The sequence below is a fragment of the Lycorma delicatula genome, chromosome 6 (assembly GCF_047948215.1).
Source record: "Lycorma delicatula isolate Av1 chromosome 6, ASM4794821v1, whole genome shotgun sequence".
Classification (NCBI taxonomy): domain Eukaryota; kingdom Metazoa; phylum Arthropoda; class Insecta; order Hemiptera; family Fulgoridae; genus Lycorma; species Lycorma delicatula.
In genome coordinates this window covers 135,093,346-135,113,226 of record NC_134460.1, presented here as the reverse complement: position 1 = coordinate 135,113,226, position 19,881 = coordinate 135,093,346, and the positions used below count along the sequence as shown (strand labels likewise).

The 19,881-nt window shown below is 30.3% G+C and overlaps 1 protein-coding gene across 2 annotated transcripts in view; it reads right to left on the bottom strand.

Annotated features, from left to right (window-relative positions):
• The window catches only part of LOC142326258 (beta-1,3-glucan-binding protein-like), a 37,382-nt gene extending 18,124 nt beyond the window's left edge, over positions 1–19,258 (bottom strand). Inside the window, exons 1-4 of one of the 2 annotated variants that reach the window (XM_075368578.1) lie at positions 19,243–19,258; positions 18,363–18,755; positions 16,818–17,045; positions 7,235–7,470 (exon numbers count right to left, since the gene is read on the bottom strand). In XM_075368578.1, the coding sequence (XP_075224693.1) occupies positions 7,235–7,470; positions 16,818–17,045; positions 18,363–18,492 (594 nt within the window). In that variant the 5' untranslated portion in view covers positions 18,493–18,755; positions 19,243–19,258. Of the gene's footprint in view, positions 1–7,234; positions 7,471–16,817; positions 17,046–18,362; positions 18,975–19,242 lie in introns of those variants that run through there. The other variant, XM_075368577.1, reaches the window with a different exon arrangement.
• Between the last annotated feature and the right edge of the window lie 623 nt (positions 19,259–19,881).

Below are 19,881 nucleotides of genomic sequence, written 5' to 3'. Positions count from 1 at the left end.
TTAATATTTTTAACCAGTAGTCTTGTATTAATAACAGTAGTAAAATAGATAAGACAAGTATAAAGTTCTTTCACGGGCAAACACCTTTGCTGTTCACCAGAACTACCCTAACAGTTTATGAATGAAATTTAGTTCATCTCTTTCACTTATAGTCTTCCAGTAACTTACCTACCCATTTCTTGTTTTCGTGTACTGGAGTTACTCGTGGCGTCACCTTAGTTGCATCGAACCTGCACTCGAAATTCGCTCCTTCACTGACCTCCTCGCAGAATACTCTCGCTGACGAATGTCTCGCGGATTGATTCGCAGAACTCACATCGCGGAACTGATTTTTAACTGGTCTTCCCCGGAGTTTTTATACTCCTATCTTCTTTACCTGCCGGACCGGGCCCAACTCGAAGCGTGAGAACGATCGGCCAAGCCCTTTCGTTCACACGCATTCCAAACTTTGGTCCGGTAACTCTTCTCATGGAATGACATGTGTTTATTGTGTGTAAGTGGGCAGTATTACAAAAGCCGATTGTTAATCGGACCTGTTATCTTTACTAAAAGGGTTTCTTTTAGCCCTTTCTGGATTCCTCTCATTATTACATTTTCTACGACTTTCTTCTTAATTGGCAAAAATCCGTTACTTAGGTCCACTATACCGGTCTTGTTAAATATATACTGTACATATTATTCATTTATTTCTTAATGTGTACGTTACAATCTGCTCAGTTAGTAAACAATAAGCAACCTCCCCCATGACCAAATGAGATGAGGATGACATTTAAATCAGGTGGCGTCTTGTATAGACTCAGGCCGACCATTCCTGAGAGGTGCAGATAAATATATATATATATATTTAGTAAATTTCTGTTTCCTGTAGTTTTTTAACTAATCCTATTTTTCTAGGTTTTATTAGAATTTCCTACAAATTGTTTACTTCACATTTATTAAACATTATTTATTGAATAACCAAAATAATATTAAAATGGTTGGTAATAATATTTCATATATTTTATATTTGTAATAAACTACAAACAAAGTCAAAGAAAGAATATATCAATTCAATCAAATCAAGAGAGAAGGTATGTTTTTTTAACTAATACCTATTTCCATCTGTTAGTCATTTGAATATCTTTATTTATCAATCACTGAATCTAAAAATATAGTCAAATGTAATTAGTATCGAATGAAACAATGATCTCAGGCATGTAGAACTTGAACCATGTTTGTTACTAAAATGTAGTCAATTTATTTGTTAATTGTGAAAATTATAAAAAGAAAAATCAATTTGAGCACTCAATTTAAAATAAAATAACTCCAATCAAAAGTAAAGCCAGAAGACCTACTTATAAATATTGATACCATTACACGTAAATAAATGATTTGACAATAGTAACTTAACTAAATAGTAGACCTCCACTCATGCTTAATAAAGCCAAAAATGTTAGTAAAAGCTTCACAACGTTACAAATCAGTCACAAAGTTTCACCACATTTGTTTATGAACTTTGATTCCCACCGATGATTTTACAACTCCAAATTTAGTAATAAATATTACTTCTGTAGTATTGTAATATTATTTCAACATGAATTTTTGATAACAAGGAAATTTTGTGTAGTTTTCTGAATTAAAAATTGATTTTAAATTAATATTTCTAAGTAATATATATATTACAGTTAAAATCATTCACTAAACGCACTCTGAGTAACAAAACAGATTGTAGAGTAAGTAGCGAAAATTAATTAGTACTAGTATAATTAATTAGTAAATATTTTTATAAAAACATTTAATGAGTACCAGTAGTAAATAATTTTAAAATTTCTTTAAAAATAGCCTACAGTATTTTTATTTTTGAGTTTTCATTTATTGGCCTGGTTTGATGTACTTCTCCAATGCCTTCTAATCTTTGCTAATCTATTAGTCGCAATAGAAATCTCATACATCCTCAATTAACTGTTTCATGCAAAGTGATATGAAAAAGTAGATCCTTTGAAGTGGCAGCCATGTACAGTTGGCAATATTGCTTTATGCAGAGGCAACCTTGCCACTCGGCTATCATGGAGCAGTGGAACGGTTAACAGCGTGCTTTCGCCATAAAAATGTTTACAAAATCAACCATAGCTTGGAAGATGTACAGAGTGAGTTGAGACTGCATTACAATTTAGGGCATGTTTCATCAAAACACGCGATAAGAACATGAATTAAAAACTTTGAAGAGACTGAATTGGCACTGAAAAAGCAACCGACAGATTGACCGAGAAGTGCACGTACGCCACACAATATTGAGACTGTACGCGTTTAAGTCGTACAGAGCACACGGTTTTCAATTCGTAAACAAGCAATATGGTCGGGTTGTGCCGATAGAATGTTCGCCAAATTTTTCATTCAACTTAAAATTGCATCCTTACAGATCGTGCAAGAACTGAAGGAGAACGATCACCAGTTCCGCTTTGATTTCTTTCAAAAATTTATGGCCAACTTTAACGAGGATAAAGAATTTCTGGGCAAGCCTTGGATGTCAGAATGTCAGATGAGGCTCATTTCCATCTCACAGGTTACGTGAACAAGCAGAAGACAGCAACCGCAATTAGGTTTATGAACGCCCTTTACACAGCAGCAAGGCAACTGTATGATGTGCAGTTTTGTCACATGGGATCATCTCATTGGACTATACTTTTTCGAAAATGAGGAGCTGATCATGAGACTGTCACTTCGGATCAAATATAATTAACACTTTCAATATAATTCCAAAAATCAACACTTGATACTAGTAAATTTTTTTTGTATGTAAAAACTCTTCTGGCTTGCAAAAATCTGAACTTTAATGTTCTTTACCATTTAAATCCTTTTAATTTTACTACCTAAATAGAATAATTCTGCAACATTATTTATACACGCTGATTTCTGTCGCCGAGTGGTAGCGTCTTGGCCTTTCATCGGGTGGTGGTCCCAGGTTCGAACCCAGTCAGACATGCTATTTTTAACAAGCTACAAAATTCATCTACTATTCATCTAGTAACTGTAATAGAGCTAAGACTGTTGTAACTATTTAAATAAATATATATATATTTTTAAAATATGATTATTAACAATAAAAATCTGATGTGCACACCACACGGTTCTTTGTACGCCTACTAAATTACATATACTCATTTATTTTAAATGATAGTACAAAAAATTGAATTTCATTAATAACTTCTGATATTTTTTCATATTTTTTTATTGTTATTATTGAATTACTATTCACTGTAAAACTTTTTTTACAATCAGAGTTTAATAATTATTAATAATTAAATATATTTAAATTAAAAAAAAGTTAACAAAAATGAGATGAAGTCTATTCGAATCGATATGCCTTCCCCTTGTTAGATCCAAATATTTCATTAATTAAAATTTTATTTGACTTAACTCTGAAACCAATGAAAATAAATACCACTTACGATGTATCATTGAAAAGCTCTCAAATGAGGACTTATCAGTTAAGAAAACGTCCAAAATCCAGATTTTTTGGATTTTGAGCTTTTTTGGACACTTTTGGTCCAGTTGATTGCAATCAAAATGGGAGGTGCACAACTAGATGTTACAACAGTTCTAAACCCAAAATTCAACATCCTACGGCTAATCATTTTTGAGTTATGTGAGATACATACGCACATACGTACAGACGTCACGCCGAAGCTAGTCAAAATGGATTCAGGGATGGTCAAAATGGATATTTCCGTTGAAATCTGATAACCAAAATTTTTCGCTATCACAATATTTTGTTTACTTCGTATAAGGATGTAAAAATGACAAAATTTACCAGTAAAATTGAGAGTACATTTAATACTATTTAATTCAAAAATTAGTTTTTCAAGATAAAATCACTTTTGTTATTTACAGAAAAAGTATACTCAGACTAATATATCACCAACAATTCTTTTCAACCTATGCGACATAAGATGACAGAAATTTTTAATGTAATAGCTTTTAGAACAAATTTTGAGCCACTTGATCTGGAATGTTATCATAAAGAAATGAGTTTTATTACTTAATCTCAAAGACTGTACAAGAGAAGTGGATTAACAGCATATAAAAAAAGTGATGAAAGCTTATTAAAAGTATCAAGACTACCTTTCTTCAGAATTTCAGACAAAGAGGATTAGATTAAGGATGGACAAAAGTTGCACACGGAAAAAATCTATAAAGAAAAATTCTCTAAAAAATAATCATAACATAACTATTGCCAAAGAAATACCTAGGAAATTAGTTTCTGTCTTGTAAAAAGCTAAGATAAGCTTTTGATAAACTTATCAAAAGACTGGTAAAAAATCAATTTATAGATACCATAATAATTTCAATTTATTATCCATAAAGCAAAAAAAAAGCAGAACAAAAAAAAATTATTTTATTCTAATTTCAGTCTTTCTTAGCACATGTATAAAAAACAAGAGAGAACTAATCCTTGTGTCACGAAACAGTGTAACAGATATAAATACGAATTCAGTATCTATGAGTTGTATCTCAGTAGTTTAAGCTAAATCATTCTATCACTTCCGGGTGCAAATACAATTATTGTTTTACGAATGTGATAATGTACTTTAAGCTATCACTGGTCTCGCAGCGCGTGGCATGCCGATGATAAGCAATTAAAAATTTTGTTGAGTCTTTGTTATTGATGTTTACTGTTGGTAACATTATTTGTAATGCTTCACACCATTATTCAGTTTAGTGAAAGAAAGTATTTCAGTCTGTGGAATCGTGTTACTCCATACGGTACGACATAGCTTTATAGTACATTTTTATAACAGTTTTATTCAGAGTTATTTTCATTAATTTTAATTTATTTGTTTTTTTGGCAATCGGGTTTTTTTTACAATGAGTGATTTTGTCGTGAAACATAAACCAGGAAAACCCTTAAGTAGTATAATAAAGAAACACGAAATTGATGGTAAAAATGTTAGCCCTAGAAAGACTCGAAAGCGTGTGAAATCGATTGAAAAATTGAAAGCTTTTACTAAAACTGCTATCAGAAAAAAAGTTCATTCGTTTTATTTCAATAACGAGCTTCCTGACTTGAACAAAATATTAAATAACGTAAATACCTACCCTGAATTGCCGAAATGTTCTATAAGTACGTTACGTCGTGTTTTAAAATCAATGAATTTTCGTTTCATGTCCAGAAAAAATAATTCTTCATCGATTGAACGGGAAGATATTACTTTATGGCGTAGGGAATCTTTAATAGAAATTAAGCGATTTCGTGAAGATGGCAAGACAATTTATTATCCAGATGAAAATAATAATATATGATTAATCCGGAACATGTACAGGAAAAAGTATGGATGCATAAACAAATAAAAAGAGAAAAATACGCTTTTACGAAAGGTTTGTCAACTGGCGTGAAAATCTCGGTACTATTAAACGATTAATAGTAACACACGTAGGAAGTGAAAATGGGTTTTCGAAATGTGGTTTAAGATAATTTGAATCCAGAGATCTTTGCAAGAGTATCACGATGAAATGAATGGTGACAATTTTTTGCAGCGATTTAAAAACATTGTCGAGATTGCTGCTGAAGGATCCCGACATAGTAATGGATAATTCGCCGTACCATTGCCTGAAAAGTGAAAAGTTCCGAACGCTTCGACCCGAAAATCGGAAATTGTCAAATGATTAATCGAAGAAAATCTCATACACCGATAACATGTTAAAAGAAGAACTTATAAGTTAATTAAAATCAGTTAAACAAAAACACATTATAAAGTTGATGAAATAGCAAAATTAAAAAATTGTCTCGTCTGGCGTCTTCCTGAGTGCCATTATGATTTTAACCCGATAAAACTGATATGGATATAGTCAAAGGCTGCATTAGGAGTAATATTACAACATTTATGCTGATAAAAAACCTATTGATAGAAGGTGTTAATAAGTAGATTCAAACGCTAAGAAATATTGATTCAACATGTAATTAAACAAGAAAAAAGCATGGGAAGCGGACAGTTTATGTGAAAATACTATTGAGGATATTGTGATAAATCTGGGAAACGATGACAATAGTTTAACAGACAGCAGCTTATATGGTACTGAAGAGATACGTTGAGGTAAAAAATATTTTATTCTGCTTTATTTGATGAAATTTTAATATAACGGTAATATATTTTTTTCAGTTTTTTTTTATTTCTAAGATAAATATATAATTTTATCACAATTTTCTAATCTTTATATTACAAGTTATTTTTACTTCATTTTTATGTTGAAAGTAAAGAGAAGTGTTTTTTCGTGGATGGATTGTGCTAAATTGAATTAAATTCATCATACTGTTATATTTCTGTTTGTTGCACGCTTTCGTGAAACACATTACAGCTATTATCTAACATTGCTAATAAACTATCAAAAAAACGTTTATTACAAATCAAAGTTTTAAAGATGTCTATATAAACAGCAAGTAGATTAGAAAATTTATTTCTTTAGAATAACAGAAAAAAATTATTGTTTAGCAACAATAAGGGACCAATATCAAAAATAGACTTTTACAATTTCAATTCATTAAGAAAATTTCTATCGCAAAAAAATATCAAATATTTACCGAAATTTATTTATCTAAATTTTGACATATTTCTTTGAAAATTTAAGAATGTTCATGTTACTTGCCTTTACAGATAAATTTTCATCTTACCCTATCATTTATAATTTGTATGACCAATGCAAGTGAGTTGTTGAAATATTAAATTATATTTAAGCTAACTTTTCACTTTTCACCAGAAATGTATGAAGTGACATTGATCAATTTGTAATTATCATTTCTTTAATTGAAAGTGCTATTTATAAACTTCTGAGAATTTTTTCTGTCTTTTCAGTTTATCTTTTATTGTTAATATTCCTTTTCCATTTACTACTTTTTAAGTTTTATTTCTGCATTGAAGTTTTTCTTTTCCTAAGTTCTCTTTATACTTTGATGATGATTGATTAACCGCCAAAACTCATATTTAGTTTTAGATATTTTCATGTATGTATTTTTGGATATTTATTCTTAATGATTTTTTAATAATAAAAAGAACTTAAGCGATATCATTTATGTTTTGAATTTTATGATTTTTATATTTGTAATGTCATCACCATTTGTGTTTATTTCAACAGCCTTTCATGAATATATTTGTTATTTAATTTCATGTTTATTATGCTAATATTTAACATGCAATATTAAGTAGTAAGATGTATAGTTTATATGAATTTAAAAAAAAAATTCAATTTTATATATACTCACATAATCACCTCCAATTTGAACAACGTGACTCCAGACTTTACTTATGCTTTGTGTAAACTTTGAATGAAATATAAGCGATCCTCTACACTGATTCTTTCCATTCATTATTGTCTCAGACTTCACACACTCTTCAACTGGAGGGTTTATTGGTTTAGGACTATCTGGTGGAGCAGGAGTAACTGGGCGAGTAGGAGTAACTGGTGGAGTAACACTACCTCCTTTAAATGGAACGTCTCCTAAAAAAAATGAACAAAAGAATCATCATTTTAATTTTACTCTCAGAATTCATTAGTAATAAATACATCACTAAAAATAAAAATAATAATAATGCAAATCGTCGTTACTTGCATCATTTGTAATAGATAGAGCATTCTGTATAATTATATTTCACTATAACACTGGTCAACATAAAATTTAGAACTGAAAAGGGAATAGGTGTTCTATATAGTATTTTATATGCTGAATCTGAATATGTATTCTGAAACAACCCATCACGTAACATTCTTAAGTTACAACCCCTTAAATTTATTTGTTCCATCATTTGTGGAACAAACAAAACAAATAAGTTAGTACATCTATATGTTTCTTATTCACATCTGATTTATGTTGTGATGCATGCTGTAGACCTACTTTGATACCTAACAGTCAAATGATGTCATTTCATGGCAAGCCAGACACGTATAGACATGTCAGTGAGTCAAGTAATGAATAATTCAACATGTTGAAATTTTCTTCATTATGAGTTCAGTTCTTGGTACGACTTATTATGTTTTTTAGGTGTGATAGTGGTTTTATCAAACACACGTTACAATGATAGTTTCATAAGAGATGCCATAAATTTAGTGAAAGATTTTTATGACAAAACAATTTTTTTATTATTTTATTGAGCATCAAGATTTAAGTTGAGTGTCAAACAATTTTATGGAATATTTTAAGTAATTAAGAATTTATAAATTAAAACTTAATTACTTTTATAATTAAGTATTTCTGTAATATTTCAGTTTACTTTCATCGATTAAAATATTTTGAATTTTAAAATGAATAAAAATCGGGCTTGTAAAAATTCTCCAAATATTTATTGTTACATTTACAGAGAATTCAGCATGAAAAACCAACAAAAACTAGTATTGAATCTACTGAAAACTGCTTACAAAGGTTATTTTGGCTGTCCCTTGGGAGACCAAGATAAATCCTGGTAGTATGTATCAATGTAGTATGCATCAAGTGCTACGTCAAACCAACCAAGTGGTTAAAAAGAAAAGAAAGAGCATTTGCCTTTTGGCATACCTATGATTTGGCGAGGGACCACTCACCATTATGGTGACTGCTATTTTTGCTTAAAAAGTGTTACTGATTTCAATTCAAACAATAGAATCAGTGTTGCATACCCAAATGTTCATTCAGCTATGAGACCAGTACTTCATGGTGTTGATTTACTAATTTCAATCGCTCCAACTTCTTCGAAAGAGATTTCTGATTCCCCAGAAGGCTCAACCGATGAATCCTCAACTTCAATAGAAATTAATTACATTCCAGAAGAATCAAATAGTGAATCTCATCATACAGTAGAACTGAGTGGCCTAATATGTAACTTGTATTTTTGAAACAATATGCAGAACTTCTATATATGTTCACATCTTAAAGAATGGAATTTATTAAAGAAGGATACTAAATTTCAATATATAGAAATCAAAACGAAGATTTACTGAAATACTTTGGAAGAGATGGTTTAATTTGCACGTCCCATTATGTTAGGGGGCTAATGTCTAACCTGGACATTGAATACATTATTCATGACTGGTGTTTATTTATAGACTCATAAAAAAACTTAAAGGCAGTGTTATTGCATAATTCATATAAGTTTTTTTCTATACTGGTAGCACATACTGTAGGAATGAAAGGAACATATAAAACAATGTCAAAAATTTTAAACGCTATTAAGTATGATGAACACTCATGGCAAATAATTACTGACTTGAAAGTGATAGGGCTTCTTCTTGGCCTTTCTTTATTCTCTTTAGCTTCTGGAACCACCGTTAAGTATTACTTCAGAAGATGCATGAGGTGATATGTATGAATGTAAATGAAGTGTAGTCTTGTACAAGTCGACTATTCCTGAGATGTGTGGTTAATTGAAACCCAACCACCAAAGAACACTGGTATCCACAATCTAGTATTCATATCCATAAAAGCATAACTGCATATACTAGGATTTGAATGTTAGAACTCTCAATTTCTCTAGAGAAGCTTTACAAAATATATATGTTTCTTGTATTTGTGGGATAGTCAGACAACAGATAAACACTACGAAGTTAAAGACTGGCCCAGGAAAGAAAAATGTTGTCAATATTCCCGTTGTCGAAGCAGATCCTATTATTTTACCATCTCTACACATAAAACTAGACCTATTGAAGAATTTTGTGAAAAACATTAGATAAAGATGGAGGCAGCTTTAAATATTGGCTGAGGTTTTTTCACAATTAAGGGAAGTCAAATTAAAAGAGAGAATACTCTATGGACCACAAATAAGAAAACTAATTAATTAATTTGACAGCAAACTGAATTCTAAAGAACTAGCAGCATAGAAGTAATTCAAGGATGTTGTTACCAGTCTTCTTGAAAACAAAATAGCTGAAAACTGTGATCAGCATACAAGTGAACTCTTAGTGAACTATAAAAATTTAGGCTGCCAAATGTCATTGAAAATTCATATTTTACATTCTCATTTGAATTTTTCCCTTTGAAAAGGGGTGACATCGGTGACGAACAAAGAGAAAGGTTCTACCAAGATATATTGCAGATGAAACAACATTATCAAGGCAGTTGGGATGAATCTATGATGAGCAACACTGGGTCATTCAATATCAAATCAATGAAAATAAATGCACTTCTCAGATTTATGTCCAGTAAGTCAAATAAAATTTACAGGTTTGGCTCTACCCACGAAGTGATGCAAATTTTTTTTTTTTCACTCACTCAGTTTTTTGTGTGGGACCCCAAAAAAAAGTAAAAAAATAGCATAAAACAATGTTTGGATAATTACAAAAGAATACATTTCTCAGCTCCTATAAGAGATAGATAGCTCACTTAAGTGTAATTTTAAAGCTCTTGGAATAGGCATTCATATGATATGTCACTTGACAAGGTTTTATGATATTAATGATTCAAGGTCACAAAAACATTATTTGACCTTGAATATATTCAAAAGTGAATTTTTTTTTAAATTAAAAAAAATATATAGTTTTTGCTTCCTAATATGTGGTACATGTGGTAAACATTCCATAATGGGATTACAATGGGATTATCTTAAAAAATAATTTTGTAATAATTAGTTTGTAGAATGAAAAAATTGATAGAAGTTGCTATTAGGTAATAATTAGGTATTATTATTTTGTAATAATATGTAATTTTGTAATTAGGTAAATAGGTAGAATATTCCAATTGTTCCTCCTATGTGGCAATTGCTAATTGCCAAAAGAATGTACATGTTTCATCCTATTGAGACAAGTAAAGTAATTAATATTCAGTCTGGATCATCTCTTGGAACAGAAGGTTCAGTGGTGTACTACCCAAAAAGATATAACATATAGTGATGCAAAAAAATATTTTTTCCAAATTTTTCAGTCACTCTTTGTAAACTAAGCATGCCTTTCTCTACAGGTTTGGAGTGTTATGACTAATTCATCACAGCCTTGGACCAAAATACAGTGACCAGCATGGTCACTGAACCATCAACTTCTAGACCTTCAAGTAAAATGTACTGTTGCAATCCATTTGAAAAGTCAAGTCATAATTCCTGTAAGAAAAACCTGAAAAGCGTAAGCAAGAACTTGGTGCAAATATTTACTTTTCTTAAACAAGGTTACAAAATTTGTGATACTTGCAAACAGTTAGAAGCATCTGCTAAAAATAATGCTGAAGAATCTACTTCTGATGAAGAATTTCAACAATTAGATCCTCTGTGTTTGTCAGAAAAAGATGCTGTAAATGCTCTGAACAAAAGTTTGATTGTTTTAAATGAATCTCCTATTCAGAAAAAATGACTACGTGAGTGAAAATTCCCTAAAGAAAACCTTAAGAAAGTAGCAGTAGTGTTCAAGAGCAAAATATTGAACATGAATTCAGATTCTGAACAAGATGCTATTCCTCTCTCCTTTAACCATAAAATTATTTACCAAATGAAGGAAAAATTTAATACTACAGATGATAAGAGCATCAGGATACAAGTATTGACAATAATCCCTAAAAGCTGGACTTGATTCAAGATGAATTTGAAGTATCAAACCACATGCAAGGAAAGCTATAAGTATGGTTAAAGTAAAAGGTGTCATGTCATGTCCTGATCCTAAACCTGGTAGAACTTTAGATTTTGAAACAGCAAAAAAGTAACTAATCTATATGAGAGTGAGGAAATAAGTTGAATGATACTTGGAAAAATAAAGTTTATTACTCTTAAGATAAATGGAAGACAAGAGCATGATCAGAAAAAATTAATTCTGTGTAATCTCCTTGAAGCTTTTGCATTGTTTAAACAGAGGTGTACCTATTGCTGAAAATAGGATTTTCATAGTTCTGTGAACTCAGGCCTAAGTACGCAGATTCTTGTAGGTGCAAGTAGAACCCATAGTGTTTGTGTATGCACAATGTACCAAAACACAAAACTTATGAACTTATGGTTATGCATTGTAGAATGAAATAACTGATAGAAGGTGATAGATTAATTAAGTCTTACAAAAGTATTATGATGTAGGTAGTGTGTGCTAATCCAACTGAATCTTGCTACTTTGGAAATTCCAGAAATTGTCCTGGATTTGAAGTCAAGGAAAGGATTAAGGAAGCTTTCAAGCTCAACTGCATTGAAAACATCACCTACAAACAGTGGATACAAGTTGAAAAAAGTACATCTCTCGAGACATTAGTCAAACCTACTGAAGAATTCATCAGAATACTTTTTGAAAAACCTCTGAAACTTCTTCAACACTGATTTCTTGCTAGTCGACAGTCCAGTTACCTCACCCATCTGAAGCAATCTCTGTAAGAAGGTGAATATCTTGTAATCTGCAACTTTGCTGAGAACTATTCATTCATTCTCCAGGATGCAGCCCAAGGTTTCCACTTGAAAAAAGCACAGGAAACAGTTCACCCACACCCACAATTTCATCTACATACGTACATACATTTCCTTCACAATCTATTTCCAACATCCAACAACAAAAACATTGATGCATACATATGTTGTCATAATTTCTGACTGTCTAATATATGACACAATAGCAGAGCATCTGTTTCAGAAATATTAATTGGTTTCATGCAGTCTAATTTTACTACAAAACCTAGCCTGATCTATTACTACAGTAATGGTGCTGCTGCCTCTCGGTACAAAAACAGACTCAATTTTCTCAACCTCTGTTACCATGAATCAGACTTTGTGATCAAAGCAGAGTGGCATTTTTTTGCCACATCTCATGGCAAAAGTGTATGTGATGGTGTGAAAGGGAATGTTAAAAGACTTACAGCTAGAACAAGTCTTCAAATGACCTACAATGACCAGATCATGACTCCACAATGTTGTATCACTGGGCAAATGGGCACATTGAGTTGATACATTTCCATTATGGTATAATTGAACAGCATAAAGAAGAGGCTTTGAAGAGTGGGACAATGACAGCAAGAACTATACCAGGTACTCAGAAACTCCACTCTTTTGTTCCACTGAACAAGAATGAGGAGCAAGTGAGGGTGTTTTCATTTTTTTTACAACTCAACAGTAGCAAAAACAACAAATCTTGAGGATGATCTTGAATTCACAGAAATATTTGGATTCTTGATCTGCAGATATGATGGACACTGGTGGTTGGGGTGTGTTCTAGATTCAAATGAGGAAAATCAAACAGTGAAGATGAAGTTCTTACATCCACATGGACCTTCACCTTCCTTCCACTATCCAGTCTTTGAGGATGTTCTTAATGTACATAGGAGTGATGTTATTTCAAAAGTAGATCCCAGGGTAAATCCAACAGGAAGAGTTTCTAACCTCTCAAAGCAAGAAGTGGACAATGCTAACCAGAAGTTGTAAAAAGAAGTGTACACTGTGAAATTCTTTTGTAAATATCTTTGGAAGCTATAAGAATTGCAGTTAAGTGGTGAATACATACAAGTTCATTATTTTCTTTCGCCATGATTACATTGCACTCCCATTATGAAATTTTTACCACAAACACAACACATTAGGAAGCAAATTTTTTTTTTAATTTAAAAAAAGTACATTTTTGGATAATTCAATGTCAAATAAATATTTTTGTTACCTTTAACTATATTAATGTCACAAAATCTTGCCAAGTGATATCTCATGAAAGCCCATTTCAAGAACTTTAAAATGACATCAAATTGAGCTCTCTAGCTCTTATAGGAGGTGAGAAAATTAATTTTTAGTAATTACCCGAACCGTGTTTTTGAAATTTTTTTCACTTTTTTACGGGGTCCTACACAAAAACCTAAGTGATTAAAAAATCTGAAAAAAACTTTTTTGCATCACTTTATAGATATGATCAATCCTGTGACTTTTGTTGAAATTGGTGATGATCGAGTCGTGAGGCTTACTGATTTAACATGGAATGACCATACTGCTGGATGATAAAGACGACCTCACTGAACATAAAAGGTAAATAAGAAAAAGAAATTAAGATAAACGTAAATTTCTCCAAAATAAGGGTAGGAATTTTAATTCTAATTATTACTATTTTTGTATTCTGTTATTTAAGAAGTCTCTCAATATTTTAAAGGGTCATAATTAAAAATCTGAGGGTGTTGAAGAAAAACTGATTCTTTTTTAAATCTGTATATAGTAGTTGCCACAGCGAATCTACGAGCTTGTGACATCACATGCTGACATTTTATTATATTATTGTTTTTCAAAACATTATTTTTGCGCGTAATTATTATTTTTATTTCATTTTTCGAGTTACAAACAATACGGCGCCCAAACAATACATTTATGTTGTGTGTTCAATGCTTTTCACTTGAGTTGATTACATGTATAAAAATGCTTAATGACTCAATCTTGTAAAGAATAACGATTCCTTAACCAATGACTAATATTCTGATTGGTATTATGTATAGGCCTATAAAAATTTATTCACAGAATTAGAAATGTCTTTTGTCACGATTATGTTTAGATCCGTCGTTCGCAGTACACAATGTGTGTATATTGTATAAAGAAAAGAAATAAAATTTTAGTCCAGTTTATATCGTGTTCAGTGAAGGTATTCAGAGAGCGATTTTGTGCGGTCATATTATTTTACTTACTCATTGTTCTTCGCAAATTTTTTGTAATATATTATTTTTTGTTTTATTTTTGATCGTGTTTTATTAGTGCGGAATTTAAATCCGTAGTTAAGAAAAATCTTAGGAGTCAAGCACGTGAAATTATCAATAATGTTTATGATTTTATGAAAAAATAAGCTATAAAAGTAGATAAATTAACTGACGACAAACATATAATTGGCATTCAAAATGCGAAGAAAGGATTGCTATTGCTTGTGGGATATCAAGAACAGGTTCAAATACACAAAAGAGAGAAAAGAGACATGATTCTTCAACCAACACCGCAATCGTGGACGCCGAAAAAGTATGAACGACGTTCGAAACCTGTCAGTGGACTGGACAGTTTTGATTTAGGTGTAGTTAAAAGAACAGTTAATGAATTTCATTCAAAGAATGAATTACCTACTTTAAAAAAATAAGGCAAGAACTTCAGTCATCTATTGATTTTAAAGGCAATCAACTTTGTCTGTTATTTTAAAGAGTTAAGTTTCAAATGGGGTAAAACTGAAAATAACAGAAAACGTTTAATTGAGAAATCCGATATCAGGTGGAAGAGAATTGAATATTTGCAGGCAATGGCTAAGTACAGACAAAGCAATGCTACATTGTTTATTTGGGTGAAACGTACGTTTTAAGTTCACATTATTCGACAAAGTCGTGGTCTGATGGTATTGTTGAGGGACTTCGTGAACCGATTAATAAAGGTGACCGTTTATTAGTAATTATGCTGGAGGAGAATCGGTTTTATTCCGAACGCATTACTAACTTGGTAAGCCAGTTTGAAAAATGCCGACTACCATGAGAACATGAATACAATTTCATGAAATGGGAGGGTGAAAAATTGATTCCAAATCTTCCTCCAATGACAGTAGCAGTTGTTAATAACGCCCTTATTACGATAGATATTGATAAAGCGCCAAATTCAAATTCCAGAAGAAAAGATATAACCGAATGGCTGGAGAAACCCCATATTACGTATAGTTAAAAAATACTGAAACCACAGTTAGTAAAGTTACGTAAAAGTAAAATACAAAAATATCACTTGGATGAACTTTTGAAAAAAACATGGGAATCGTATTCTTTAACTCTCCTACCACCCTGATTCGTTAAAGTGATAGTGATTCATTTAGTGAGGATAGTGAACTTATTAAAAGTTTGAATTAGATGCACGAAGAAAATTTAATTAAGCTTTTGTTTATTATTAAAAATTAATAATTTAGTACAAATAAAGGTTATAAAAGAATTAATTACGTATTGTTTATAATTAGTACATTTAAATATATTTATTACCACGTAGAACATGATAAGTAATAAATCGATTTGATACGCGGAGTTGATATTTTCAGGCCGAGTAGTGTACGCAATCTGCTCGTGACGTCACAAGCTCGTACATTGGCTGGACCTAGTGTAATTGGTGTAATTCAGAGATTATACTAAAGATTTTAATTTGGGCTATTAACTTTAATCTTGGGATCCAGATTAGACTGTACAAACAGAAAACACTGAATTCTTTGAGAATACTAATGAGATTTTTACTGACATATAAATCACAAAATAATATTTTTTTTTAAAAATGCAATCTAAATCAGCTGAAAAGTCATATCTTGAATTTAGTGATTAATTTTTTTCCTATGTATATTTTCCAGATACTTTATTGCTATGAAAATGAACCTTATTAATCCTTCCTTTATCTTTAAAAATTGTATTAAGTAACATCCACTTAATATTATGTAGAAATAAGTTTCAAAAATGTATTTTCAAAGATCATATGGTTCCCTCATCAGCAGTACTTCATGTACTACATTTGTTTGTAAACTTGTTTAATACATATATTATAGTATTAAATTCAGTATAAATATAATAATTAAAAAAAAAACTTGGAAGCTCAATTCGATGCAAATTATTTCACATGCATTTTAAGCGTTATTCTTTACTAAATGATTGACAGATGATATTTTTAGTTTAGCCACAATTCGTTATGATTAATCAATAACTCTTTTATTACTAGAAACTCATGCAATTTCAAAAATATTAATCTTCGAAGATTTAGATACGCAGTGCTACAAAAAAATTATAGAATTTTTGACAATTTCTAAAATGAGTATCTATTCTTCTATTCAGCAGTGTTATTACAACCAACAATCACAAAAAGCAACACGTTACTCCTAACCACCTATTTAAATTAAATATCAGAGGTAATTAACTGCTATCATTATACTTCTAATTTTGTCAACTATAAAGATATTAAACGAATTCTTACCAACTGTATAACTTTGAAAAAGCCTCTCGTATCCTAATTTATCTTTGATTACATACAGCCAATAATAAAGGATATCACCTTTCTTCAGTCTGATATTTCTATTTATATATGTCCAACGACCATTTTTTTTCCTTAGCACATCTTGAGCCATTTGTCCTGCTTCATGACCCATTTCAAAATCTTCATTGACATTACCATGAAAAGCAAATAATGTAATACCCTCATGATCTGCAAAAGAAAAAATGCATTTATTTTTTAAATCTTATATGTATGTTATATATAAATTTTAGTTTAGTTATTTGTTACAAAATACATAGATTGTACATACTTCATATTTATCATTAGATTCTACACATTAGTTTTAACTAACTGTGCCCCAAAAAATAACACAGGAAAAAATGGAAATACATAGTTATATAGAAAATTAACTTTTTAAATAAACATCTAACAAATTTTATTATTTTAAACAATGTGATGAAATGTGAATTAAAATTGCTCAAATAATAAATGATTTTCTTTGAAACTGAAAATAGGTTAACTAGACTTTTATGATGAGAGACGGTTACTTATTTACTATGATTTAAACGGGCCATTTTTTATAGAGTATTATTTTTTTAATTTTTAAGACAGCTTCTATACCAACTAGAATATTTATAGTTTTCAAGTTGCCAAGTTTAACAAAAATAGATTTTGTCATTCTTATTTTCTACATAGTTTTCTTAAAACAATGTAATTTCTTAAAACTTTTTTCTGAAACAATTTTTTATATGATCAACTCTTATGACAAGGAATATTAGTAATTAACATTTTCTATAACATACAATGTTTGAGCAATTTAATTCTTCTTTTTTTTTTGAGAGAGAGTAGAGAATTTTTACAAACTTATCTGAATTCTCTATAATCTGAAGACCAACAAAACTGATGTAATATTTTTTTGGTTGAGCTAACCGGACGTGGAATATTAATTTGTTTTGGAAAAAGGAATATTATCGGTACCACTAATACAATTGCTGAATTAAAATATTGTATGTTACAAACAATTTGATAATTATTGCTTTGAAATGATCTTTGGAATTCACTTAAGGTTATTTAGCTTCTTTGTACAGTAAGAAAGTAGTAGTTATACTAGAAAAGTATAATGAAATTGAAATTCACAAGTAATATTAAACTCTAAAACCTGAATATTTACTAGATAAAAACGTATCGTAACTATTTCTATGACATAAAAAATATATTCCATGTATTTTATGGAAATTTATATTTAACACCTTCTTAACAATGTATTACCACAAACAAGATAACTTTATAACCATAAAAGATTGGAATTGTAGAACTGTTAAATTCAAGGCAGAAGATATTAAATAACCGTATTAATATAATTATGATTTGTATTTTTTATTAAATATCGATTTAGACGGTTGGGTAAAACTATTTTTCTGTAATTAATCTCATAAAATTAATTTTTCGATAAATGGCTATTTTACAATTTTATTATAAAATTAATAATGGATACAGACAAAAAAGAAAAATTTCAATCGAAATTACCTGGTATTGAGACTTGAAAGCCTTGAGGATCCAAAAGTTCAATTAACGCAGGCGGGACTGTGTAAGGCGCTTGTGAAGTGACGAAGTATATCGTAAAAAATAAAATGAAATTTAACGTTAGTGGATGCATTTTAACAAGAATAATTAAACACTCTTTAACAGTGAAATCAACGCTACTACTGAACTAAAAGGAGGAAAAGACAACAAAACCGGTTTTTTCTCTAGACTTCACTTTATGTTGCACGCAAATGATTTTAATATACAAAGGATAGCTGTTGACTCACGATAACTTCCTAAGTAAAAATAGGATTGTGATATCGTACAGAAATATTTATACCTTGCTCATAACGAAATGAGGAAAACAAGAGAATTATTAAATTACATGTCTGTTTCCTTGGAACACTAGAGTCATCTTTATAACAACTTGAAATGAATTATCGTTAAATAAACCTCAATGATTAAATAAACCGCATATTCCACATATTCAGAAATATTTTTCATCAAGTTGAAAAGGAAACACGTCAAAAATTAATTAAAAATTCAGCAAGTTTTCGATATGAAAGCTACTGGGAACCTAAGCCCCATGCAAGTACAACTAATCCCTGAATGACAAATTATTATTTAGCTAACCAAAATTATTTGCTTATTATTAACATAAATTCATTATTTTTATATATCAATATGAACTTTAACCAACTTTATTATTTTCTTGATCTGTCGAGATCAATTATTCTGGGACAGCTATTTATGATGACCTTTGTTGATCCTTGATTATCTTCTGAGTAAAAATAAGATTTCGATATCCTATTGTTAATATTTATACATTGCTTATATGGAAATGAGGAAAACAAGAGAATTATTAAACCACAATGTCTGTAACCTTGAACACTAGAGTCAGCGTTGTTATAACATGAAATGAGCTATTATTAAGTAGAGTGTTGTTCATTTTCACACAATAGTTTTCATTGAGTTGAAAAGGAAATATGTCATAAATAACATAAAAAATTCAGCAAATTATTCAATATGAAAGCTACAGGGGAAATTAACCCCCAAACAAGTACAATTAATCTCCAAAATGCAAACTGTTATTTAGCCGACCAAAATTACTATTTTCATTTTTTTGCTCATTATTATTATTATAAATATTTATAATTTTTATATATCAAAATGAACTTTAACCACTTATATTCTTTCCTTGATGTGTCCTGATGTGGTCTTGATGTGAGGCCAATTATTCTGGGATAGTCAATTTTTTATGAAGAGTAGCAAAAAATTAGTCATCCCTGACGGTATTTCTGCCCCAAAAAGTCATAAGTCATAACGAAATCCTTTAGACCTAAATTAAAGTAAAAATTTGATGGTTTTCTATATATTTTTTTTTTTTACAGAAGAAAAAGTAAAAAAAGTACCAAATTGAATCTTCAATAGTTTTTCAGAAAATTGTTACAATATAAGAAAAAATACAGCTCGAAAAAGTGAAAAACGCTTTTTCGGGTTTACCTTAAATTAAATTGTTGAC